General features: G+C 67.7%; 1 protein-coding gene across 2 annotated transcripts; it reads right to left on the bottom strand.

Annotated features, from left to right (window-relative positions):
• Positions 1 to 262: 262 nt before the first annotated feature.
• Positions 263 to 23,755, bottom strand: SEMA6B (semaphorin 6B). Of its 2 annotated transcripts, none has more exons than XM_072845699.1 (17): positions 23,623 to 23,755; positions 9,334 to 9,482; positions 8,658 to 8,787; positions 8,264 to 8,324; positions 8,109 to 8,171; positions 7,628 to 7,729; positions 7,372 to 7,462; positions 7,165 to 7,284; positions 6,973 to 7,061; positions 6,649 to 6,866; positions 6,392 to 6,523; positions 5,746 to 5,895; positions 3,544 to 3,738; positions 2,445 to 2,585; positions 2,113 to 2,190; positions 1,851 to 1,909; positions 263 to 1,751 (listed from the first exon to the last, which is right to left on the bottom strand). In XM_072845699.1, exons 2-17 carry the CDS (start codon positions 9,446 to 9,448, stop codon positions 763 to 765), a joined length of 2,733 nt encoding a protein of 910 aa, XP_072701800.1. In that variant the 5' UTR covers positions 9,449 to 9,482; positions 23,623 to 23,755; the 3' UTR covers positions 263 to 762. The 2 variants fall into 2 exon arrangements, with proteins under 2 accessions (XP_072701800.1, XP_072701799.1); XM_072845698.1 differs by lacking the exon at positions 23,623 to 23,755 and adding an exon at positions 9,589 to 9,727.
• Positions 23,756 to 24,537: the final 782 nt, after the last annotated feature.

The following is a 24,537-nucleotide window of genomic DNA, read 5'->3' on the forward strand; positions in this document are numbered from 1 at the left end:
GACCCGCCGGCCCGGGGCCGGGCAGGGGTGGCACCGAAAGGGCACCCTTTGCCAGCAGAGAGTGGGTTCGGTGGGGACCCCCCAGCCCCAGCAGTGCCCCCGCACCCCGGCTGTGCTTTCCAGGAGGGGGGTGCCGGGGGGGGAAGGGATGGATGAGCCCCCCCTCCCCCCCAAGCTGGCCCTGGGCAGGGGTTGACCCCAGGCCGGGGCGGTGAGTGTGCCCCGTCCCCAGACAACACACACATTTGCCCCCCCCACCTCAAATGTTCACCGTGTCCCATCACCGCAACCAACACACCCCCGTGGCACCCCCTGGCCGGGTGTCCCCAGGGTGCTGGCAGCACCCACAGGCCCTCCTGGGTGCCCAGGCACGGCCAATGGGTCCAAGGGGCTGCAGGGTGGGGGGCACGGCCCTGCTCTGCCTCGGCCGTGCCCGTGCCCGTGCATCCATCCTGCTGCCTCCCAGGGATCCCCCTCCCAGGGTGCCACAGTCCCTGGGTCCAACCTGGGGAGGGGACAGGATGGACGGACCCCCTGGGACCCAGGCAAAGCAGCCGGAGCGCGGGGCACTGCCCCACGCCAGCCGGGGACACCCCCAAACCCCATCTGGGGGCACCCAGGGGATGCCTGTCCCCCCCACCTCCACCCATGGAGCATCTCACCCCATGCCCGCAGCTCCTGCCAGGCCACCCCTCCCTGTCCCCAGGGAGCCGGGGGACCCCATCGGTGCCCTGGGAGGGGGGACACACACGTGGTGGTACCCTATTTTCCCGAGGGAGTCCGCTCCACGCCGTAGCGCAGGAGGTGGTGCAGGTCCGTCAGCGCCCGCGGGGGCCCGGCGCTGGGTGCCCGGGGTGCCGTGCCATGCCGCCCGTAACCGCCCACCGGCACCTCGCCGCTGTTGAACGTGTGGTTCCTCTTGAGGTGGGCGCCGGGGCGGCCCGTGCCGTTGTTGGCGTTGAAGTTCAGCTGCTCGGGGTGCCAGGGTGGCCCCTCAGTAAAGTCTCCCCCCTCCCCGCTGGGTGCCGAAACCACCCGTCGGCGATCGGGGCTGGGGTGCGGCGTGCTGGCGAAGTCACCGTAGGAGCTGCGGGGTGGGCGGCGGGCACCGGCTGTTGGGTGCTGCCGGGTGCGGGGACCCTCCTGGGGGTCCCGACCCCAATGCCCGTCACCCGAGGAGTCGCTGAGTTCGGCCTCCAGCTCCTGGTCCACCAGGATGGTGTGGCAGGAGAGGGGGATGCCGCGAGCCGGGCGGCCGGAGCCGGCGTGCAGCCGGCCGGTGCCAGTGGCAGTGGTGCTGGATCCACCGGGGTCCCGCAAAGCGGCGTTGATGATGTTATGACTCTGCTCCCAGGTGCAGTTTTGGAGGGCGCCGGGGCAGCGTTTCTGCTGCAACGGGGTCTGCTCCGGCGTGGGCAGGACCCCCGAGTCCAGGTCGTGTTGGGTGACCTTCCCCAAGTCCTTGGGCCAACCGTTGGGCATGAGCGGGGCCAGCAAGGCGCCGGGTTGCCCGCCGCGCGCCCGCCGCTCGCCCAGCCGGCTGACGCTCACCACCGACTCGCTGTGCGCCAGGATGGTCTCCTTGTCCTTGCGGCGAGCCAGCTCCTTGCGGTCCCGGTGGCCGATGAACCAGCAGACGCTGAAGCCAGAGATGACGGCGCCGATGACGAAAGCGGCCACGGAGGAGATCACCAACAGGTTCACCGACACCAGCCCGTCCGGCTCGTCCACGAAGCTCTCTGTCACCAGCCCTGGGTGATGGCGGGGGGGGGGTGTCAGGGGACGGCTGCGGTGGGGACCTGGCGGTGCCACCGCCGTGTCCCCGGGCCCCGTCCTTGCCCCGCACTCACCCTCGCACTCGCCCAGGTGGGACGTGCTGCCGCCGGCGATGTCCTGCTCGAAGGCCACCCTGGGGGGGGTGCAAATTGGGGGGGCTCAGCCAGTCCCAAGTAGCCTGGCAGAGGGCTCCCAGCTTGCTTCAGCAAGCGATGAGTTTGCTGGGTCTCAGTGGTAGGAGGGTTTGAGGAGCCGATGCTCTCTGGGGAGCCCCTGAGACCCCACTGTCCCCTCCCGCCATGTTCCCCAGTGTCCCCCGGGGCCTGGCAGCGTTACCTGGGGCTGGGCTCCAGGAAGACGCAGGAGCCCTCGGGCGTCCAGCCGCAGTAGGGATCCCGGCTCCCGAGGCAGTTCCTGGCAGGGAGCAGAGACGTCAGGATCAGCCTCGACACGGGGGGGGACGACATCTCGGCCCCCATGAGGCCCTGCACCACACCGTGCCTCAGTTTCCCCTGCTTGTGCTCCCAGCCATGCTGAGCCCTTCCCAGCCGGATCGCGGCGCAGGGCAAATTCCTGGGATGTGAAGGTAACCCCTCTGTGCTCCTCGCGTGCCCCCCACCCAGCGAGCCCTGCCCACCCCGGGGGGCAGCTGAGACCGGCACACTCACTTCATGCAGCCTGAGTGCTGCTGGCAGCGAGCCACGGGCACCCTGGCCACGCACGGCGGGAAGGCCAGCAGCAGGGACCCCGCCGCCTTGTCCAGCTCCAGCCCCAGGAGCCGCCGCTCATCCTCCGTGTCCCGGCCACACCTGGGGACGGGGCAGAGCTCAGCGTGGTCCCAGCCCTGGTGCCCGCCTGCCCACCACAGAGCTGGCTCCAGCGCTGGCTGGTCTAGAGGAGGGCATCTCACCCGTTCCCCCCACGCCATTCACCCGCCCGCCCCTCTGACCCACCCACCCAACCCTTGCATCCCTCTGACCCATCCCCTCCAACCATCCATCCATCCCCAACCACCTCATTCATCCTCCCCTGTCACCTTGCAACCATCCATCAATCCCTCCCTAAACATCTCATCCATCTACCCACCCCCCACCCATCAACCCAACCACCCCCCATCCATCCAGCTCTCCAGCCACTCACCCACCCACCCACCCATCCATCCATCCATCCACCCACCCACCCGTCCAACCACTCACTCATCCACCCACCCACCCACCCAACCACTCACTCATCCATCCATTCATCCATCCATCCACTCACTCATCCATCCACCCACCCACCCAAACACTCACTCATCCACCCACCCACCCACCCAACCACTCACTCATCCATCCACCCACCCACCCAACCACTCACTCATCCATCCATCCAACCACTCACCCACCCACCCACCCAACTGTCCAACCAATCACTCGTCCACCCACCCATCCACCCACCCATCCATCCAACCACTCACCCACCTACCCACCCACCCATCCATCCAACCACCCACCCAACCGTCCAACCACTCATCCATCCATCCACGCCCCTACCCACACACCCACCCATCCAACCACTCACCCACCTACCCACCCACCCATCCATCCAACCACCCACCCAACCATCCAACCACTCATCCATCCATCCACGCCCCTACCCACACACCCACCCATCCAACCACTCACCCACCCATCCGTCCGTCCGTCCATCCACCTACCCACCCATCCATCCGCGCATCTGACCACCCCCACCCCCCCCCCCCCTCCCTCCTGACACCCCAGCACCCACCTCCCGGGGTGGTAGGTCTCAAACTCCTCCAGGAAGACGCTCTGGCTGCCGGGGGGAGCGGGCGCGGGGCTGGCGCTGGCATTGGGCTGGATGAGGAACTTGAGGACGGTGCCCGTGCTGGAGCCCAGGAAGACCACAGTGTGGTTGCCCCACGGCCCTGCTGCGTTGTCCACCACGATCTTGCGGAGCTGGTACCTGCGTGGTGTGAACGGGGCGGGCGTTGGGGCGTGCGGAAGCCCGCGTGTCCCCGGGGAAGGAGAAACTGAGGCAGAGTGGGGGGGCTGGGACCCCCCGCGGGGATGGCCAGGCTGCGGCTGGCCCAGAGCAGGGAGTCCCCAGGGAGCGCGAGGGGCCGTGCAGATCCCACGTGGACACTAGTCCAGGCCCCGGCCAGGACCCAGCCCAGGTCCCACCCAGGACCCAGCCAGACCCGTCCCAGATCCCACCCACGCCTCATCCCAGATCCCACTCAGGATCCTGCCCACGTCCTGCCTGCACCCAGCCTGGATTCCACCCAGGTCCCACCAAGGACCCAGCCCAGATGCCCCCAACCCCTCAGCAGGATCCCAGCTGGTCCCCAGCCCCACGTCCCCATCCCCAGCCTGGTGTCCCCGTCCCCAGCCTTGTGTCCTCATCCCAGCCTCCTGTCCCTGTCCCCAGCCCCACATGCCGGTCTGCAGACTTGTGTTCCTGTCCCCAGCTTCACATCCCCAGCCCCAGCCTCGTGTCCCCGTCCCCAGCCTCCTGTCCCTGTCCCCAGCCCCACATGCCCATCCCGAGCCTTGTGTCCCCATCCCCAACCCCACATCCCCGTCCCCAGCCCCACATGCTCATCCCCAGCCTCATGTCCCCGTCCCCAGCCTCATGTCCCCAGCCCCAGCCCTGCATCTGTGTCCCCAGCCTTGTGTCCCCATCCCAGCCTCGTGTCCCCATCCCCAGCCTCATGTCCCCATCCCCAGCCTCGTGTCCCCGTCCCCAGCCTCATGTCCCTGTCCCCAGCCTTGTGTCCCCATCCCCAACCGCGCATCCCTGTCCCCAGCCCCACATGCTCATCCTCAGCCTTGTGTCCCCATTCCAGCCTCGTGTCCCCATCCCCAGCCCTGCATCTGTGTCCCCAGCCTTGTGTCCCCATCCCAGCCTCGTGTCCCCGTCCCCAGCCTCATGTCCCCGTCCCCAGCCTTGTGTCCCCGTCCCCAGCCCTGCATCTGTGTCCCCAGCCTTGTGTCCCCATCCCAGCCTCGTGTCCCCGTCCCCAGCCTCATGTCCCTGTCCCCATCCTTGTGTCCCCATCCCCAACCCCACATCCCTGTCCCCAGCCCCACATGCTCATCCTCAGCCCCATGTCCCCATTCCAGCCTTGTGTCCCCATCCCCAGCCCTGCATCTGTGTCTCCAGCCTTGTGTCCCCATCAGAGCCTCGTGTCCCCATCCCCAGCCTCATGTCCCCATCCCCAGCCTTGTGTCCCCGTCCCCAGCCTCATGTCCCTGTCCCCAGCCTTGTGTCCCCATCCCCAACCCCACATCCCCGTCCCCAGCCCCACATGCTCATGCCCAGCCCCATGACCCCGTCCCCAGCCTTGTGTCCCCATCCCCAGCCCTGCATCTGTGTCTCCAGCCTTGTGTCCCCATCCCAGCCTCGTGTCCCCGTCCCCAGCCTCATGTCCCCGTCCCCAGCCTTGTGTCCCCGTCCCCAGCCCTGCATCTGTGTCTCCAGCCTTGTGTCCCCATCCCAGCCTCATGTCCCCGTCCCCAGCCTCATGTCCTTGTCCCCAGCCTTGTGTCCCCATCCCCAACCCCACATCCCCGTCCCCAGCCCCACATGCTCCTCCCCAGCCCCATGTCCCCATCCCCAGCCTTGTGTCCCCATCCCCATCCCCACGTGCCCAGCCCCAGCCCCGTGTCCCTGTCCCCAGCCCCACACGCGCCCTGGCTGCCCTGCCGGTGGGAGGCTACGGCCCGAGAGGGCCGCTTGATTAATCCCCCATCAAGCAGCAATTAAGGCAGATTTAATTAGGACGAGACAACCTAGACTGCAAAGTTTATGAGATTTATCAGGTCTCCTGGCGCTCTCCCGGTGCTGGCGTGCACATGCAAGGGTGGCACGAGAGGTGCCGGCCAGCAGCCACCGGCACCCACCGGCACCCACCGGCACCCACCGGCCACCCTGCCCCTCCCCGGGCTGGATCCTGCCCCGGGTGCTCACCGGCTCATGGTGCGGAGGATCCAGGGCACGTTGCCCAGGGACGGCACCGCCTCGTCCATCAGCGGGTGCGTCTTGACGAAGTTGAGGATCTCGTCGGGGAAGGTGCTGGAGGAGTTGTAGCGCATCCCCGGGGACGCGCAGCACCCGGGCCTGCGGCCGCGGCATGGATCAGTGTCCCCACAGCCATGCTGGCCTTGTCCCCAGCCCTGCCTGTCCCCAGCCCAGCTGGTACTAGCCCTGGCTATCACTGTTCCCGTCCCCATCCCTGTCCCCATCCCTGCTGGCACTGGCCCTGGTTGTACCCAGTCCTGTCCCCATCCCAGTCCCCGTCCCCATCCCCTTACCCTTCCTGCTGGTATCAGCCCTGACTGGCCCTGTCCCCATCCCTGGCCCTGTCCCCATCCCTGGCCCTGTCCCCATCCCTGGCCCTGTCCCCATCCCTGCAGGCACCAGCCCTGATCATTCCTGTCCCCATCCCTGTCACTGTCCCCATCTCTGTCCCCAGCTCCATCCCCATGCCCGTTCCTGCAGGTACCAGCCTTGGCTGTCCCTGTCCCCATCCCTGTTGTCACCTCCGTCCCCATGCCCCTTCCTGCCGGTCCCAGCCTGGCTGTCCCCATCCCCGTCCCCATGGCGCGTCACTCACCGGGGCTTCGGCACCATGTCCTCGGGCACGGGCGTCCAGATGGATTCGGGTGATTTCTGCTCCCGGAAACGTCCCTCGAAGACAGCGGCCACTTGGGTCATGTCAAAGGCGCAGACGGCCGAGCCAGGGATGCTGGGGGGACGCAGTCACAGGGTGAACACTTCAACCCGTCCCCCATGTCCCCCATGGGCACTGGGGCACACGGAGGGGTCCCAGCCCAGCCCCAGGGGTCTCAGAGGGGCACAAGAGGGTCCGACCTGTTGGCAGGCGTGGAGAAGACAGCCAGCACCACGGGGCGCCCGTCCAGCTCCAGGATGTCCGTCACGGCTTGGATGACGTTGAAGTAGAAGTGCGAGTCGCCCGGCACGGAGCAGTTGAGCCGGGCCTTGAGGAAGGAGGTCCACTGCTTCTCCAGCACCCGCTGCGAGCCCCCCATGTCGTTCTTGCACACCCGGGCCACCCGGGACACCACCACCTACGGGATGGACACCCATCACCACCTGGTACCCAACCCTGATGACCGTCCCCTTGTCCCTGTCCCCACCCGGGGTGTCTCGGGCCACCGCGGGGATGTATCCCACCTTCTCCAGGTAGTTGAACTCCATGGCGATCTCCCGGAAGAAGAAGTAGACGTGGCTCCTCCATTCCACGGCATGCACGAAGTAGGGCTCTGCGGGGACAGTGTCAGTGTCAGGGATGTCCCAGGATGGTGTCAAAGGGGACAGGGACCGGTGCCGTGTGGCACATGGTGGTCACCACGCCACGGGAGGCACCTTTGAACCATTTGGAGTCGTGTTTGACGGTGCGGAGGGTCGGGCTGTCCCCCAGGCTGCGGTAGATGACGGCATCGATGGCCAGGAAATCCGTCACCGTGGCGGTGAAGAGCATCCCCCCTGCACGGGAGAGGGGTGTCAGCCGGGCGTGGGGCAGGGGACGGCGGGCAGAGCGCCCGGCGCAGCACCGGCAGTGCCAGCACTCACCTGTGAAGAGGGCCACATTGGCATGCTTGGGGTCGTAGGGACACCGGGCCATGCCGCTGATGTTGTCCCCGATGGGCTCCAGCGTGTCCATCTATAGCGGGCGAGATGGGGCCATGAGCGATGCCACGCCGGCGGCGGGGTCCAGGCTGCCTCGGTGGCACAGGCAGGAGCATCCCCTGCCCGCAGAGCCGGCCAGCCGGGCGCAGGGGGGTGACACGTGGGGTCCCAGGGGTCCCCAGGGGCGTGGGTGACTCACGCTGTAGTTGGCGCAGACGGGGTTGAAGGCGTTGGTGCCGCAGACGAAGAGCAGGCTCTCGTTCCGCACCAGCAGCACCTTGATGAAGTTACGGCACTCTGCCTGCGCCGGCGAGAGGGGACCGTCACCCCTCGGCACTCTGTGTCCCCCCCACCCCACCCCTGGGTGCTCCCACCCAGGTCCCCATCGCTGTGAGGGTCTGGCTTGGGGGGTGTTTTCACCCCAAAATGGCATTTACGGGACCTGGAAATTGGATTTCTGGCAGATGCTGGGCTGTGCCTGCTCTGATCCATGGGCCCCAAATAATTAATTACAAACCCAATTATCCAAGCGGCCGATAAATCAGAGAGACACAACTGCTGGCAGGGAGCGGGGAGGCAGAGGGTGACACTGCGGGGGGGGACGGGGTGGACACGGGGCGCAGAGGGTGCTCGGTCCCCACCCGGGGGGTCTCACGGGGTGCAGACCCCCCTCCCCGTACCTCGTGTTTCCCCTTCATCCGGCAGATGCTGATGTCATGCTGGTTCGAGCGCCACGTCAGCTTCTGGGGGAGGGGGGAGAAAACCCAGCGTGGGGCTGGGGTGAAGCTGGCAGCCCCCCCCGGCACCCCCCAGCACCCGGGGGCTCGGCACTTACCCGGTGGTAGCGCATCTCGCCAGCACCGGTGGGCTCCAGGCTCACGCGGTAGACGTTGTCCCTGGGGGGACACACACGGGTGTCACCACCCTGCAGAGCTCCCAGCTGCGATGCTGGGGGCACCCCGGGGATGTGCCCCCCAGCGAGGCACGTTGGGGGGGGGTGCGGGATCCACCGCCACCCCCTGGGGAGATGTGGGGTGCTGGGGTGGGCGATGAGTGTCACCGGGGCAGGGACAGCCCCGCCGGAGTCCTCCGAGGTGTCCAACCTGCCATGGCAGATTTTGGGGTGCCCCAGGGCAGGTAGTGGGGTCCCCCCCCCACCAAAGAGGGTTGGGGTGGGTGTCGGGTGCCCACCCCCCGGGGGGGAGGCTTTGGGGTGCCGTGGTTCGGACCTGTCCCCGATGAAGAGGGTCCGGTTGACCTTGAGGATGCGCTGGATGTTGAGGCGCTGGGTCCCCCCAGCCTCGGGGCCGGCCGGGCGGCTCGTCCCGTGGCCCACGAAGACAGCGTAGTGCTTCACGTCTCGGGGGGGACACACGGGGGGGGTCACACGCTGCCGGGGCACCCCCACCCGCTCCAGTTCCCCCAGCCAGCCAGGGTGACCACCCTCACCCAGCCCTGCCCATGGATGCCCCCCTCCTGCCTTCACCCCAAAACCGCTTCCCATGGGTGCCCCCCTCCTGCCTTCACCCCCAAGCACCCCAAAACCCTTCCCATGGGTGCCCCCTCCTGCCTTCACCCCAAAAACCCTTCCCATGGGTGCCCCTCTCCTCTCTTCACCCCAAACCCCTTCCCATGGGTGCCCCCCTCCTGCCTTCACCCCCAAGCACCCCAAAACCCTTTTCCATGGGTGTCCCTCTCCTGCCTTCACCCCAAAAACCCTTCCCATGGGTGCCCCCCTCCTGCCTTCACCCCAAAAACCCTTCCCATGGGTGCCCCCTCCTGCCTTCACCCCAAAGCACCCCAAACCCCCATCCCCTCTCTGTGCCGAGCCGTGTCCCCCCTTGTGCATCGATGCAGCACCCTGACCCCCCCACACCCCCGGGGACCCCCTGGGTGGGCACTCACAGTCCTCAGGGGCCACGGTGATGGGGCCGGGCTCCTCGGGGAAGGTGCCATGGGCCATCCTCTCGGCCGCGAGCAGGAGCAGCAGGACGAGGGGGACGCGGGGGGGTGGCCCCATGGTGTCCCCCGGCACGGGTGGGCACCCACCGCACCTGCGGGCACGGGGAGAGGTGAGAGGGGGGCAGCACCCACCCGGACGCCTGCGTTCCCTCCCCATTGCGTGCCACTGCCCCCCCACACACCCCGTAGCACCCGCACCCCAAACCCATCACTGGTGCCGGGGTCCGGGGGGTTCTCGGGGGGCGGGTGGGGGGCTTAAGGCGCCGGCACTGGGCCGGTGCCAGCGGCGAGGGGCCGGCATGGGATGCGGCTGGGATTGGCGATAGGGAAGCGAGTCCTTCCCTGGCTGAAGAATTTCAAATATGCTGGGAAAAGCGGCCCCCGCGCCCCCGCCAAGCCACCCCCAGCGCCTGCGCGGCTCCGCACTGGGGCTACTGGGCCCAAACTGGGGCTTTACCGGCGGCTCACCACCAAGAACCCATGGGGGAACTAAGCCAGTGCGCGGTGGCACGGCAGGGCTGGGGACACGGGGACGTAGGGACACGGGGAAAGCCAGCAAGACTCTGCCCCCATCCGAAATGCCATCGGGACGGCTCGGAAAATCCCTGGGGACACATCGGAGCACCACGTGCCACGGCATCCCAGCCAGACAGCCCCAATGCCACCGCCACCGTCCCCCCACCGCGCCGGGCCACCGTCCCCGTCCTGCCACCCGTCCCCGTGGGGCAGCGGGGATGAGGAGGGCTGGGTAATTAGCAGCCAAACAGAGATTTAATTGATTATCAATTCCGTGCGAGTGGGGAGCGGGTTCGATCGAACCGTCGCCCTCCTGCTGCCGCGTCCCCTGCGGGGAGCCGGGGAGGTGACATTGGGCAGGGCTGGGGGTCACGGTGCCTGGACACCAGGCGATGCCAGCGGGGAGACTCGACGTCGTCCCCTCTGCGGTGTCACCGGCCCGGGTGAGACCCAGCACTGTCCCCATCCCGGTCCCCTCTGCGGTGTCCTAGCCTCCAGGGACATCTGACCCTGACACCACTGTGTCACGGTCCCCGGGTAGGACGTGACCCCAGTAGGACCTGACCCTGGTGTCACACCCCCTGGGGACGACTGACCCTGTCCACACGGTGTCATGGACCCCAGGGACAGCTGACCCAGTCCCCACAGTGTCACAGCCCCCAGGGACAACTGGCCCCATCCCCATGGTGTCATGGACCCCGGGGACACTCAGTCCCATTCCCACAGTGTCACAGCCCCTGGGGACAACTGACCCCATCCCCATGGTGTCACAGCCCCAGGGACACCCAACTCTGTCCCCACGGTGTCACGGACCCCAAGGATATCCAACAACGTCTCCATGGCGTACTCCCTGGGGACAACTGACCCCATCCCCACAGTGTCACTGTCCCCAGGGACACCCCCGCGCCGGTGAGCCGGGATCAGACGGAATCACCTCCCCGGTGGCCTTCCGGGGATGGCCAATGCCACGCGCGGCAGGGATACCCAGCCGTGCCTCAGTTTCCCCACCTGCCCAAGGAGCAAATGGCACCGCCCCTTATTAATTTTTTTATATATATTTCTATTAAAAATAACCGACGGGTGCCTGCAAGAGCAAATCATGCCTCAAAGCCCGGCACGGCTGAGCCGGCAGCGCCGGCGGCACAACCGTGGCACAACCACAGCAAACGCCAAAAGCAACCCAGAGGTTTGGTGTTGCCGACGAGTTCATGCAGAGGAGCGGGATGGGGGGGGGATTTTTCCGCAAAAAAGAGGGAAATGAGCTGTTTCTGGTAGAGGCAGCTGCTGGTTTGTCACCCACGGCACACCGCCACCGGCCCGGCTGCACCGGGCCGGTGGCGGTGTGCCGTGGGTGACAAACCGGCCAGGACGGGCCCCATGCCTTGGGTCCCAGCCTGGAAATTCCTATTTTTTAATCTCTTTTTTGTGCCTGGGCTGTTCTATAAAAGCCATTCACAATTTAATTGCTGTAATTAAAGTGTCAGAGGCTTTTACCACCTGAGATGAATTAGGGGGCTCCCCCAACACCCCCCCCCCCCCAGCTTTCCCTTTAGGGGCTGCCGGGGACTCCGAGCCCGGCCTCGTTACCCAAACGAGTTGTCCTGCTCGGGTAATAATGTCCCCGTGCCGTAACTCCCCCCCCCGTTGACACCGGCAGCATCCAAAAATCACCAAATTTAAGCATCCCCATGGGGTCTCCAGGCACCGGAGGAAGGGGGGGGACCCCAAAAAGCAGCCCAAGGGAAGGGCTCAGCGTATATCAGCCACCTGAGAATCCACCCATGCCGGGTGGGATTGGGGGTGTGGGGAGGTCACGTCGCTGCCTCGGGCGCCTGTAACCCCAAGCAGGGGGTTCGGTGTCACCGTCCCCCCAGCCTGCGTGGTGACAGTGAGCGGGCACGGGGTAACCGGAGCCTCCGGCGACATAAATGCCTGCGATTGTGCGGGCAAAGAAAAGGCAGCGAAGGCAGCGGGGAGGAGGGGGCTGGCGGGGAGAGGGGCACGGCACGGGGACGGGTGACAAACAGGGACCCATTCACGGCAGTGGCAGAGGAGAGGGGACGGTCACCGTGCTGGTCCCCAACATGGCTGTGGGGAAACTGAGGCAGCGAGTGGGGACAGGGCGGCCGTGCCGGGGATGCGGTGGGTGGTCTGGGGGGGGATGGGGGTCTCCAGCCTGGACGTCCCTGACACCGAGCGGCCGAACAGCCTCGGCCACATCCCTTGTCCTTGTCCCTGCTGGAGCCCCCTGCTCTGTGCCTCAGTTTCCCCATTTGAAAGCACGCTCAGCCCTCACCCTCTGCACACAAAGCTTTGGGGGGGGGAGCCACTCACCCTGTCCTTCCCCCCCTGCAGCATCTCCCACCCCCCCGACACAGGGGTGATGGGGAGGAAGGAGGGGCAGCCCCTCAGTTCTGCTCCCCCCATGCCATAATTTCCAGGGCCTGCACTGATCCCCAAGCGCAGTGGGGTCCCTGTGACCCCGAAGAGGGGGCTGCCAGCCCCCCTCCCCCCTGCCAGGGGTGGTACGCTGCCCCCGTTCCCCTCCCGGGGATGGGAGCCCTTCCCCATGGCATCTGGGCACGGCTCCTGCCCCCCCCCCCGGCACCCCGCTCTGCCCACCTGAGCTCCGCCGGCCGCCTCTGCTGCTGGCCCTATGGCACGGCCACCGCTGTCCCCACCGCTCGGAGGGGGGGTCCCCGACGCCTGAGTCCCATAGCTGGGAGTGGGTGTCCCCCCCCAGGACGCCCCGACAGCGCTGGGGGCTCCGGCGTCCCGCAAGCGGCTCAGCTGTCACATAACCCCCCCCCAGGGACCCCCAGGGGAGGGGGCCCGTGCCCCCCACCCGCGCCAGGTGGGAAGGTAGGGGTGATGTCACCGTAACTGGAGCCACCACCCCCCCACCCCCTCCCCCCCGGCAGCTGTCACCACAGCCGGGGACCCGGGGCAGGGGGGGGCTACCCATGGGACACCCCGAGTGGCACCGCGGTGTCCCCTCCCAAAGCATCACGAGAAAACACCGGTACGAGCCCACCTGGTGACACCTTGTGAGACACCCCCCCCCCCCCAAGCCACAGCGGGGACAAAGGCACTGTGGTCCCCCCGCCATCCTCACCGGCCATCGCCGCACCCGGAGCTGATCCCGGTGGGGCTCATTCCCACGGGATCCCAGATTCCACCCGCGCTGGCTCAGCCTCAGCACATAAACCCATCCGAAAGGCACCGGGAAAGGGGGGGGGCACCGGGAAGGGGGGGACACCCACGACACTGGGAAACAGGGGGGGGGACACCGGCCCTGAAATCCTTAAAATACAACTTTTGGGGGGAATAACGGCAGCGGCGGCCCAGCACAACCAGCCACCAGCTCCTAATTAATCAGGGTTCGTTAGGAGGCAGCTGACGAGGGGTGCGTTATTCAATATTCAACCCCCCCCAGTATGGCAGGGCGGGGGGGCACGGTAGAATCTCAATATCTAAATCCCTTCCCTTTTCACAGGGCTGATGCCGGATTTTATTTGCTGTTTGGGGTAATTTGTTTTAGAAAATACCCAGCACCAATAAGTAATCAGCAATTAGATATGCTAATGAGGCCCTTATAAGCAGCATTAAGGAAAATGCCCCCCTCCCCCCAGCCCCCCGAAATGCAGCTCCCAGTCTCCAGAGCATCCCTTGCTCTGCGGGCTCACACGGGGGGCACTCCCCATTGCCATAGAGGGGTTTGGGGGTCACCAGCAGTAGCCCCCCCCCCCGAAATGGCAGTGGGGACCCCCCCCCAACCCAGCTGCTGCCGCCGCCGGGGCTGGGGGGCTCAGGCTCCCCCCCCGGGTTTCCGTTCCGGGGCCGGTTCAGATGGCAGAGCCAGGAAGCAGCTGTCCCCACGGCGGGGACGGAGCAAATGTCACCCCAGCCACCTGGCACTGCGGGCTGGCCCTGGCCCTGTCCCCCACCATGTGTGTGTGTCCCCCCAAGCAGCACCTCCTGGGGGGGGGCTGCAGGCAGTTCGCACCCCCAGAACTGAGGCAGTGCCAAGAGGATGGGGGGGACCCCAGCGTTGGGAGGGTCCCCATGTGGGTGACGGGGATGGAGGGCCATCGGCGTGGCAGGGGGGGACACACACAGCACCCACCATTTACCTTGGCGCTTCCGCGGCCCCGCCGGCGGCTCAAATGTCCCCCCGGGCCTCCCGCTCCGGTTACCGGCTCCGCTTACAGCTGCCGTTTATAGCCCCCGTCCCCATCCCTGTCCCCGCCCTATCGCCCACGACCCCCCCCCGGGTGGGGACCCAGGCGTCCGGGCCCCCCGGGACATCCCCAAGCACCAGGGGGGTCTGACCCCCCCAACATGGGCTCTGGGGATGGTGGAGACCCCGAAGTCACTTTGGGTGGCTTTGTCCCCGCACCCATCACCCACCGCGGGTGCCCAGGGGTGACACGAGCCGCTGGATGCTGTCAGCACCTTCGACACCCGCTGGGTGACACCCATGGGTGCTGGGTGCCCCTGGCACGTCCCTTCCACCACGCCAGGGCGGTGCTGGTGGCCGGCCAGAGCCGCATGGTAATTTGCATATTAAATACATACTCATCTGCATATTAAGGATGGTTCCCTATCGAGGAGGCATCACGCTTCACACCAAAATAAACCCCACGGAGGGGACAGTGGAGGTGGCAGGCAGCGTGCTGTCCCCCCCCAGTTCACAGCCCTTGTCCCCTGTCCCCAAGCACATGGCTGCCCTGCGACCCCCCCAATCCACAGCCCTTGTCCCCTCTCCCCCCAGGGCACATGGATCCTCCTGTCCTGCTGGTCCCCTCAAAGCACTTGTCCCTACAGACACGTCCCCTCATGTCCCTCCTGTCCCCCCCAAGACTGTCAACCCCCTTGTCCCCAAGGGCACTCATTCCCTTGTCCCCAAAAGCACTCATCCCCCCTTGTCCCTACAGACACACATCCCCCTTTGTCCCTCCTGTCCCCCAAGACAGCCATCCCCCTTGTCCCCTTTGTCCCAAAAGTCACACATCCCCCTTGTCCCCAAAGGCTCTCACCCCCCTTGTCCTTCCCAGTCTCCTGTGCCACCCCAGGGGCTCTGCACCCTCCCCAGGGCCCCTCAGGCTGCCAAGCGTCACCCCAGCACCCCGTTTCGGCACCTGCACGGCCCCAGGGCCACCCCAGCCGTGGGCGGCCGCAGACAGGTCCCGCTGGCAGGAGCAGGTCCAGCTGCTCTGTCATCGCTTCCGGCCTCGTGCCTCAGTTTCCCCTCGGTGTGGGAATGGGGAGCCCCCTGCTCCTGCCCCGAGCCTGGCCACTGCTCCTGGGAGCCCCCACCCAAAGCTCGTCCGGTCCCCTGGACTGCACCTCCCCTATGCACCCCAGGGTGCCCCGTCCCCAGGGAGCCCATGGCCGCGGGGAGCCCCCATCACTACGGAGCTCATGTCCCCAGGGTGCCCCGTCCCCAGGCATCCCTGTCCCCAGGGTGCCCCCATGTCCCCAGGGTGCCCCGTCCCCAGGGTGCCCCCACCCCTAGGGTGCCCCATCCTCAGGGAGCCTTTTCCCCAGGGTGCCCCATCCCCAGGGATCCCCGTCCCCAGGGTGCCCTGTCGCCAGGGTGCCCCATCCCCATGGAGCCCACATCCCCATGGAGCCCATGACCCCAGGGTGCCCCATCCCCATGGAGCCCACGTCCCCAGGGTGCCCCGTCCCCAGGGTGCCCAATCCCCATGGAGCCCCCATCCCCATGGAGCCCACGTCCCCAGGGTGCCCCGTCCCCAGGGTGCCCTGTCCCCAGGGTGCCCACGGCCCCATGGAGCCCCCGCCCCAGGGTGCCCCATCCCCATGGAGCCCACGTCCCCAGGGTGCCACGTCCCCGGGGTGCCCCATCCCCATGGAGCCCACATCCCCATGGAGCCCACGTCCCCAGGGTGCCATGTCCCCAGGGTGCCCTGTCCCCAGGGTGCCCCATCCCCATGGAGCCCCCGCCCCCAGGGTGCCCCATCCCCAGGGTGCCCTGTCCCGGAGCGGGCAGAGGGACGCGCAGCTCCTGGTTCAGCCCCAATACCCAACAGGCAAACCCAGCTCCACATGGGAGACCCTACAATAACAAACCATCGCACACCAACTCCGCTGCAGGTGGCGACCCTACAATAACAAACCGCCGTGTTTACACCCAGCCCCAAGCAGGAGCCCTACAATAACGAACCGGGGCACGGAGCCCCATCGTTAACCAGACGGGACGTTGCCGTACACGCCCGCACCCACCAGAAACAACCCCAATCCCGAGAAAGCAACCCTACAATAACAAACCCCCGGATCCCAGCAGCCGAGGAGAGCCGGAGGAGGTGCCGGGGAGGCCGGCGGCGAGCGCTCAGGCCCTCAGCCTGCTCATTTTTTAAGCCTTAATGAAGTTTAGTTATTGGTGGCGGTTTTTATTTCCATTTTGGGCTCCCCCACACCGGCCGCGCTCGGCTGCTCTGCTCCAGCCGGGAAAATGGGGCTTTTAATTGCTCCAAGCCCAGGCGCCAGCGCCTCGAGTTCAGATTTCTACGCTTCAAAACACTTATTTGTAGTTAAATAAGATTAAATATCCACTCGGTCAAACAGTGCGGAGAGGGGCGAGGGGCGTGGGTGAGCACTGGGGGGTTGCAGCCCCCGGGGTCCCCGCAGGTCCCCGCTGCGTCACCGTCCCCAGCATCACGCCGTCCCCAAGGTGATGGTGGCCCTGGAGCTGCCACCCGGCGTGTGTTCCCACCCAGGGCACCCGCTCTGCGGACCCCCCTCTTCCTCCTCCGAGCCACCCATCTCCTAGGGACACCGAGGGATGGGAACCCCCGTGGGGACAGGAGCCACGGCCACCCTGGCAAACCTGCTCCTGCCGCCGCCAGCTCCCGGCACGGCCGGTGTGCCAAGAGGGTGGGAAGCGGCTGCCAGTGCCGGGGCGTGGGCCACGGCACGTGAGCCCAGCCTTCACCCGGCGGCCTCCTCCTCCTCCTCCTCCTCCTCCTCCTCCTCACGGCGAGGCTGCAGGCTCACCAGCGTGACCCAGCTCCATCCCGCTCTCTGTTTTGCAGACGCCAACTTCAAAGGCTTCGGCGGTGGCACCCACCCCGCGCCCTGCTGGGTCCCGCTCCCGCCACGGCTGGGGACAGATGGGAGCCGCGGGGGGTGACACCCAACCCCCCCGCTGCCGCGAGCCACCGGCACCCCGAGCCCTGACTAGGCCGTGGGATGCACCGGAGCCGGGCTAGCGTGGGTGCTGGGTGCTGGCACTGCCAGGGCGTGGGATGGGATGTGGGATGCGGGATGGGATGCGGAACGTGGCATGGGACGCAGGGTGGGATGCAGGATGCGGGGTGGGCCGTGGGATGCAGGATGGGATGTGGGATGTGATGCAGGATGCGGGATGGGATATGGGGTGCAGGATGGGATGTGGGGTGGGATACGGGATGGGATACGGGGTGCAGGATGGGATGTGGGGTGGGATAAGGGATGGGATACGGGGTGCAGGATGGGATGTGGGGTGGGATACAGGATGGGATACGGGGTGCAGGATAGGATGTGGGATGCAGGGTGGGCTGGGATGTGGGGTGGGATACGGGATGGGATACGGGGTGCAGGATGGGATGTGGGATGCAGGGTGGGATGGGATGTGGGGTGGGATACGGGATGGGATGTGGGGTGAGATGCGGGATAGGATATGGGATGCAGGCTGGGACATGGGACGCAGGATGGGATGCAGGATGGGATACGGGATGCAGGCTGGGATGCAGGCTGGGATGCGCGATGCCAGCGGCGGTGCGGAACAAAGGGCCATTGTTCGTGGACGCGCGCCCAGCGCCACCGCCTCCGCGCTCGCCGCCTCGCCGGAAGGTCAGGTGTTTCCTCGCTGCCCTCGAAACAGCTCCTTGTTCTCCTGCCAGCGCCGGCAAAGCCCACTCGGCCGTGGGAGCCCACCGGGCCGGCATGGCCCCGGCCTCCTCTCCACCGCCACTGCCACCGCGTGCTCCCGGCCACCGGCACCACAAAGCTCATGGCAGGACGGGTGACGAAGGTCCCCGTCCCCTGGGTGGCCCTGCCAGATGTGCCGGGTGTCATCTGTGTGCGGGTGTGTGCACACGGGGTGTCACGTGTGCAGATGTGTGTGTGCACCGCGTGTCGTGTGTGTGTGCAGGTGTCGGTGTGTGCACCGGGTGTCACGCGTGTGTGCCAGTGCGTGTGCAGCAGCTGTCATGTGTGTGCCGGGGTCAGCACACGCACCGGCTGGCAGACACGTGGGCACCAGGCGTGTGCCGGTGCGCGTGCACTGGGTGTCATCGGTGTGCAGGTATGCGTGCACCACGTGTCACGCGTGTGTGCCGGTGCGTGTGCACCAGCAGTCATGTGTGTGCAGGTGGTAGCACGTGCACTGGCCGGCACACGTGTGCAGGTATGTGCACACCACGTGTCGTGTGCGTGCAGGTGTTGGTGCGTGCACCGGCTGTCACGTGCGGGTGCGGGTGTCTGTGCACCGGCTGTCACGCATGTGAGGGGTGTGCAGGGACGGGCGTGCACAGGAGCGGAGTGCACGTCTGTACGCACAAGGCTGGGTGCGTGCGAGCGCACGGGTGCACGCGAGCTGCGCGCGTGCGGCTGTTGCGCACGCGTGCGGATACGCACACGTCTGCACGCCAAGCCTGGTGCTGTTGTTTGCGTGTGCGGTGCGTGCAAGCAGCAGGGGCTGTGCAATGCACCCCGTGTGCGCACCCCGGCTCTGACCCCCACGCCGGGGAGGCCGGGCAGCCCCTCCGGCCCAGGCGGGCAGGATCAGGCCGCGGGCCGTGCTCCCAGGCTATTCCCAGCGCTGACCTCATGCCGCGCCAGAAAGGTGACACGAAGGATAGGGCGCAGCCGGTGCCGGGGCAGCTGCCGGGGTTATTTGCAGCTCCGCGGTCCCTACCTGCTGCCCTGGGCAGGATCCAGCCCCGCGTGGAGCGAGGACGGATCCCGGCTCCCAGCTTCCCAGATCGCCTTCTTAACGCTTCCTAATTTCCCGGCGCTTTATCTCGACGTCCCCCGGCGGGAGATGATGGATGGGGCTGACAATAAAAGCCAGTTCCGTTCCCACCACCCAAACCGGGGCCAGATCCGGTCGCCCTGCGGAGCACATGGGTGCTGCCGCCGCTGCCTCTTCCCACCCTGCCCTCCTCCGTCACCTGGGTTTGTTTCCAGCGCTGCGGGCGGGGGTGGCTGCCACCCCCCTGTCCTGGTTCCCAGCTACTGCAAAGCCACGTGCTGTCTCCCCGCTCCGTGCCTCAGTTTCCCCACCCGATGCCTGGGCACCCCACGGGTACCCACAGCCCCATATTGCCCCGTCGAGGACGCGCCCACAGCTGCTGCTCCCCCAGGGCCACCGTGTCCCCCCCTCCCCAGATCCATCCGGCACCAAACCCGGCACTGAGCTCGGCCACGGCGCTGCCGGGTTTGATGAGATTATCCCGGCGGGCAGGATTACACAGGGAAGAGCCGGGGATTAGCCACGGCGTATCGGCACGCCGCCGCTGCCACAACCACAGCCACGGCCGGCCTCGCTGCCAGTGGGCCGAACTGGGAGGAACTGGAACCGAGGTGTGACTGCCAAGCCCTGGGGCTGGGGTCCCCTGGGACCTCCTCCAGGGACCAGTGGCTTCACCAGCCGCTCTTTAATTAACTGGCTGCCGGGAACCGGCACAAAGAGACGAGAGGGATCTTTTTTCCCCCCCTTTTTTTTTTTTTAATTTGACAAAATTGTAATTAAATAGGGAGTACAATCCTGTTAGCACAAGGCAGCCCCGCTGGGATCTCCTCCGTGCCAAACGATCACTCTTCCTCTCCCTCCCGCCTTCGTGAAGGAAATCGAAACCTCCATCACCCTTTTCGGGGGACACAACCGAAGCCCGGAGGTCCCCAGGGAAAAGCCAGGGGGGTCCCCAGGGCCACCGGGTCCCCTCTGCAGTGGGGCTGGGCGCTGCCGGGGATACGGCAGCATCCTTTTGGGTACCACACTCCGGCAGCCACCTCCATCACCAGCCTGGGGATGGAGGGGTGGGAAGAAGAGACCCCAGAGCCCCCAGGGATGCAGCACCCATGATGCCGGTGGCAATCGGGTGCAAACGGGTTAAGCAGGCGCAGCGGCACAGCCCAGACGGAACCAGGCTTGCTCTTGGTTATCTTTACTACTGTTTATGTTGCCGAACGCACGCCGGATGCCACTGCACCAGCACCGTTGCGAAACCATCCCGCCCGGAGCGGTGGCAACCCTCTCGCCCGGCACAGCGAGAGGTGCTGGTACTGGGAATGCCACCAGTCCTCACCCGGTAGGAAAACCTCACTGAAGGCAATGCCGGGAAATAGATAGGGCTGGAGCAGCCCCGGTGCGGGAGATGCACCGAGGGGCCAGCGCAGCTCAGCACACTGAAAAATTAAATCGCATCCAAACTGGCAGGTTTAATTAAAAATATTCGAGCTTGTCTAAGGATACAAACTGCGTCCGGCACTGCAGCAGGGATCTGCATCCAGCTCTGGTACCCGGCGAGCATCGCGCTGGCACGGGCCTCGTGGCCAGGCTGAGCCCTCCCAACGCGGGTACGGCAGAGTTGGCGGGGAGGGAAGAGCCCTGCCAGGAGCCACTGGTTTAACTGGGAGCCAAACCATCACGTGGCATGTGCAGAGCAAGCTGCAAGGGATGCCGGCTCCGAGGGCTGAGGGGGCGTGCGAGGGGGACGGTGACACCCAGCCTGGCGCGTCACCAGCCTGCCCCATGACTTCGGGCTCCTGGCAGGGCTTGGAGGGCTGCAAAGCCACCGAAAACCTCCCGGTTTAGGGAGAGCACCGGGGTCCCTGCAGCCCCCCGCAGCCGGGGGCAGCTCTGCCACGGGGAGCAGCACACCCACACGCGTACACACGCATGCACACGTATGCACACGCATGCACGGCCACCTCCAGCCCGCTGCGGTCACCGGGCAGCACAGCCCGGGTTGCTGGTGGCTTTGCCATTGCCAGGGGTTGAATTTGGTGATTTCCCTTTGTTTATGGGAACAGCAGCGAAAACATCTCGGGAAGCGGCTCCCGTGGGGGGGGGGACAGGAGCCGCCTCCCCCGCAGCTGAAACACCGGCGGCACCGTCGCCGCTGGCAGGGGCTGAGCTGCCCCCCAGCATCCTCCGAGCCCGAATCCCACCCCCCCAGGGACCATCTCCAGCCTCCCTCCACGCACAAAACCCCCTCACCGCAGCCACGTGTCCCGGTGACAGCGGTGACCCAATTCCCGTGTCACCCCGGGGACGCTGCAAAAGGGGTGTCTCGGTGGGGCCGGGAGAGCGTCGCTGCCCACGCTCGCCTCGGCACCCGCCTGGATCCGGCCCCCAGCACCCAGCGGGGACACGCACCTGCAAACGTCACCCCACGGCTCGGTGGGGGGGACACGCCGCGCTGCCAGGGTCCTGGCACCCAGGGCCGGATCCTGCACCGTCCGGCTGTGCGCGGAGCTGGGAGCTGCCCTCTAGTGTCACCAGTTCAGGCCCTAAATTATGGCTAAAATTGCTGGGGGACACACAGAGGAGCCCCCCCCAAGCCGATGCACCCTTTCCCCATGGCTGTCTCAGCAGGACGGGACGGGGGGCTCAGCCACCCCCCCCCATTGCATCCCCGGAGCAGGATCCGGCCCTGCTGGGGCACCCCCAGGGCCAACCCGGAGCCGAAGAGATTGGGGTGAAGGCACTGGAGCGGGGACCCGGGGCGGGGGACAATGGTGCCACATGTGCCACCATCGTCCCCACCTCTCCCAGCTGCTGGGGACAAGCAGAGGTGTCCCCGAGGGGAAGGCGCTCGTGGCAGGTCCCCCCGCCTTGCTCCCCAGGGTGGGTGGAGGGGCTGGGTGCAGCACCCAACACCGGGGGGGGAGGGCTCCCCTCCGCACCCCCCTGCGGCTCATGGCCTCGTTTGGCAGAGGGGAAACTGAGGCACAGCGGAAGGCAGTGCTCACCCAAGGTCACCCCGAGCTGACGACGCAGCCCCGCAGCCCCCCCCAATCGCCTTGGGGGTGCTGGGCCCCCCTCCAAGCCCCCCACGCAGAGACAGGGCTCCCCACTCCCTTCCGCCCCATGGGGGGGTCCGGAGGGGCCGGCCAGGGCAGGCAGAGGTTCAGGGGGGGCCCAGCACCCCGACCGCTCTGGGTTATGTTGGAGCGAGGGAGGCCAGGCTGGGGGGGCCGGGGGCGGGGGCCGGGGTCGGGGGGTGCCCGGGGCAGCCCACAGCGAGGGTGACAGGGCAGGATTCGGGTCAGGCCCAGCACCCCCCACCCTGCGTTATCTTAGAGTTACCCCCTCCCCAAATCTGCAGACGGCGTGATGGTGCTGAGCCCCAAAAGGGGGGGACGGGCCCCCCCAGCCCCACAGACGCTGTCTACACGGGGCTCCCCAGCCCTGCCCTGACACTGGGGGTGCCAGCCCCCCAACGCATGGGGGTGCCCCACTTCTGCCAGGTGTCCCCCCATCCCTTGCCCCCACCATGGGAAAAGTTATGGCTCCAGCGACACGGAGCTGGGCACCCCCCCTAGTTTGGGGGGGGTCTGCCCCCCCCTCCAGCCCTGCGGGGTTATTTGGGGGGGGCCCTACCCCCAAGCCCCCCCCAGGCTGAGCCCTCGTTCCTCCCCTCCACCCATTCAGCTCCTCTGACCCCCCCGGCCCAGCAGAGGCTTCATGGGGGGCACACACCAGTCCCCCCATCTTCCTGCCCCCCCCCCCCAACAACAAGCCCTGGCTGCTTCCCAAAGAGGCGGCAGAGGCAAAACAGAGCCCGATGAAGCAGGGACCCCCCCATCTCCATCCTCCCAGCTCGGGGCGGGGGGGGCACCCCCGGCCCCTCAGCACCTCGTGCCCATCACCGTGTCCCGGGGCTGGGGGGTTGGGTGCCGGCCCGGGGTGCTGACGGGTGGGATGGGGGCGTGGGAGGGGATGGGGGTGGGACTGGGTGCTGGGTGGAGGGGATGGGGGGCGGGTGCGGGATTGAGGGGATGGGGGGCTCAAGGGTGCGGGGGAGATCGGGGTGCTGGGTTGGGGAGAAGGCTGCGGGATCGGGGTGCTGGGGGAGACGGGGGTGCGGGATCGGGATGCTGCGGGGGCAACAGGGTGCTGGGGGGGACACCAGGGTGCTGGGGGGACACACAAAGGTGCCGGGGGTGGGCTGGGGTGCAGCATCAGGGTGCCGGGAGGCTCGCCGGGGTGCCGGGGTGGGCTGGGGTGCGGGCTGGAGGTGCGGGGGTGCTGAGGGTGCCGGAGGGGGCTGGGGGAGGATTGGGGTGCCGGGGGGCCCCCGGGGTGCTGGGGTGGGGACGGGGATGCAGGATGGAGATGCTGGGGGGGCGCGGTGCAGGGGGCCGCAGGGTGCAGGGAAGGGGGCAGAGGGGTGCGGGCTAGGGGTGCTGGGGGACCGGGGGATGCGGGGGGCCGGGGGCCCTCCAGCCCGTGACCCTTCAAGGTTCCGCCCGCTCCGCCCGGAGAGCCGCTAACAAAAGCGCCGCTTCCCAATGCAGCAGCCGGCGGCGGCGGGAGGGGGGAGGGCTGGGGGGCACCCCCGTTCCTTCCATCCCCCCTCCCCGCGACCTCCTCGGGAGGGGACAACCGATGGGGAGGGGGGGGGGGATTAACCGGTTAACCGCGGGGGAGGACCGGACCGCATCGCCGGGGGCGGGAGGGGGCACCGGCCGCGCTCTTACCTCCGCCGTCCCGGTGGGGGGGGCCGGGGGGGCCCGGGGCACCGCGCACCTGCGCCCGCCGGCAGCGCGGCTCGGCCCGGCCCCGCTCCGCTCCGCTCCGCTCCGCGCCGCCGCGGCGGGAGGCGCCGGGGCACCGGAGCCCGGGCGGGGCGGGGCCGCGGGCGGCGCGGGGGGGGCCGCGGCCGCGGCCGGAGCCGGAGCCGGAGCCGGAGCCGGAGCCGGGCCCGCCCGGTGGCTGCGGCTGCACCGGGGCCGCTCCGGCAACAGCGGCGCTGGAGGAGCCGCCACCGCCGCTCCCGGAGCGGCTGCGCCCCCCGCCCTGCCCCCGCCCCGGGGAGGCGGCCCGGCCCGGCCCGGCCTCGGGGCCCCCCCGCCCCCGGCGCGGAGAGGAGGGGAGAGGCGGGGGGAGCCGTCCCCGCCTGCCTCGGCCCCCCCCGCCCCCGGCAAAGGGGGCATCCCCCCCTCTGCCTTTCCCGGCACGGGGAGGGTCTGGGACCGACCCCCGCCCGTCCCCTGCCTCAGTTTCCCCCCTTTCCCCCGTACAGGCAGGGGTCGGGACCGACCCCCCACCTCCTGCCTCAGTTTCCCCCTTTCCTGGCATGGAGAGGCGGTGGGACCCCGTCCCTTTCCGGCTCTGCCTCAGCCTTGCACCCCCCCGGCAAGGGGGCTCCCCCACTTTGCTGCTGAGCATCTCCCTGCCCCCTGCCTCAGTCACCCCCTGCGACAGGGCTCCCCCTGCCTCCTTCCCCCCGGCACTGCAGAGGTGGCTCAACCATGCCCCCAGCCCCCTGCCTCAGTTTCCCCTCGCACAAGGAGCTTCCCTTCCCCGCCCTGGCACTGCCAGCCGCTCTGATACCCCCAGCCCCCTGCCTCAGTTTCCCCTCGCACCGAGGGCTCAGAGCCGCTCTATGCCCC

Source organism: Ciconia boyciana, chromosome 24 (assembly GCF_034638445.1).
Source record: "Ciconia boyciana chromosome 24, ASM3463844v1, whole genome shotgun sequence".
Lineage (NCBI taxonomy): Eukaryota > Metazoa > Chordata > Aves > Ciconiiformes > Ciconiidae > Ciconia > Ciconia boyciana.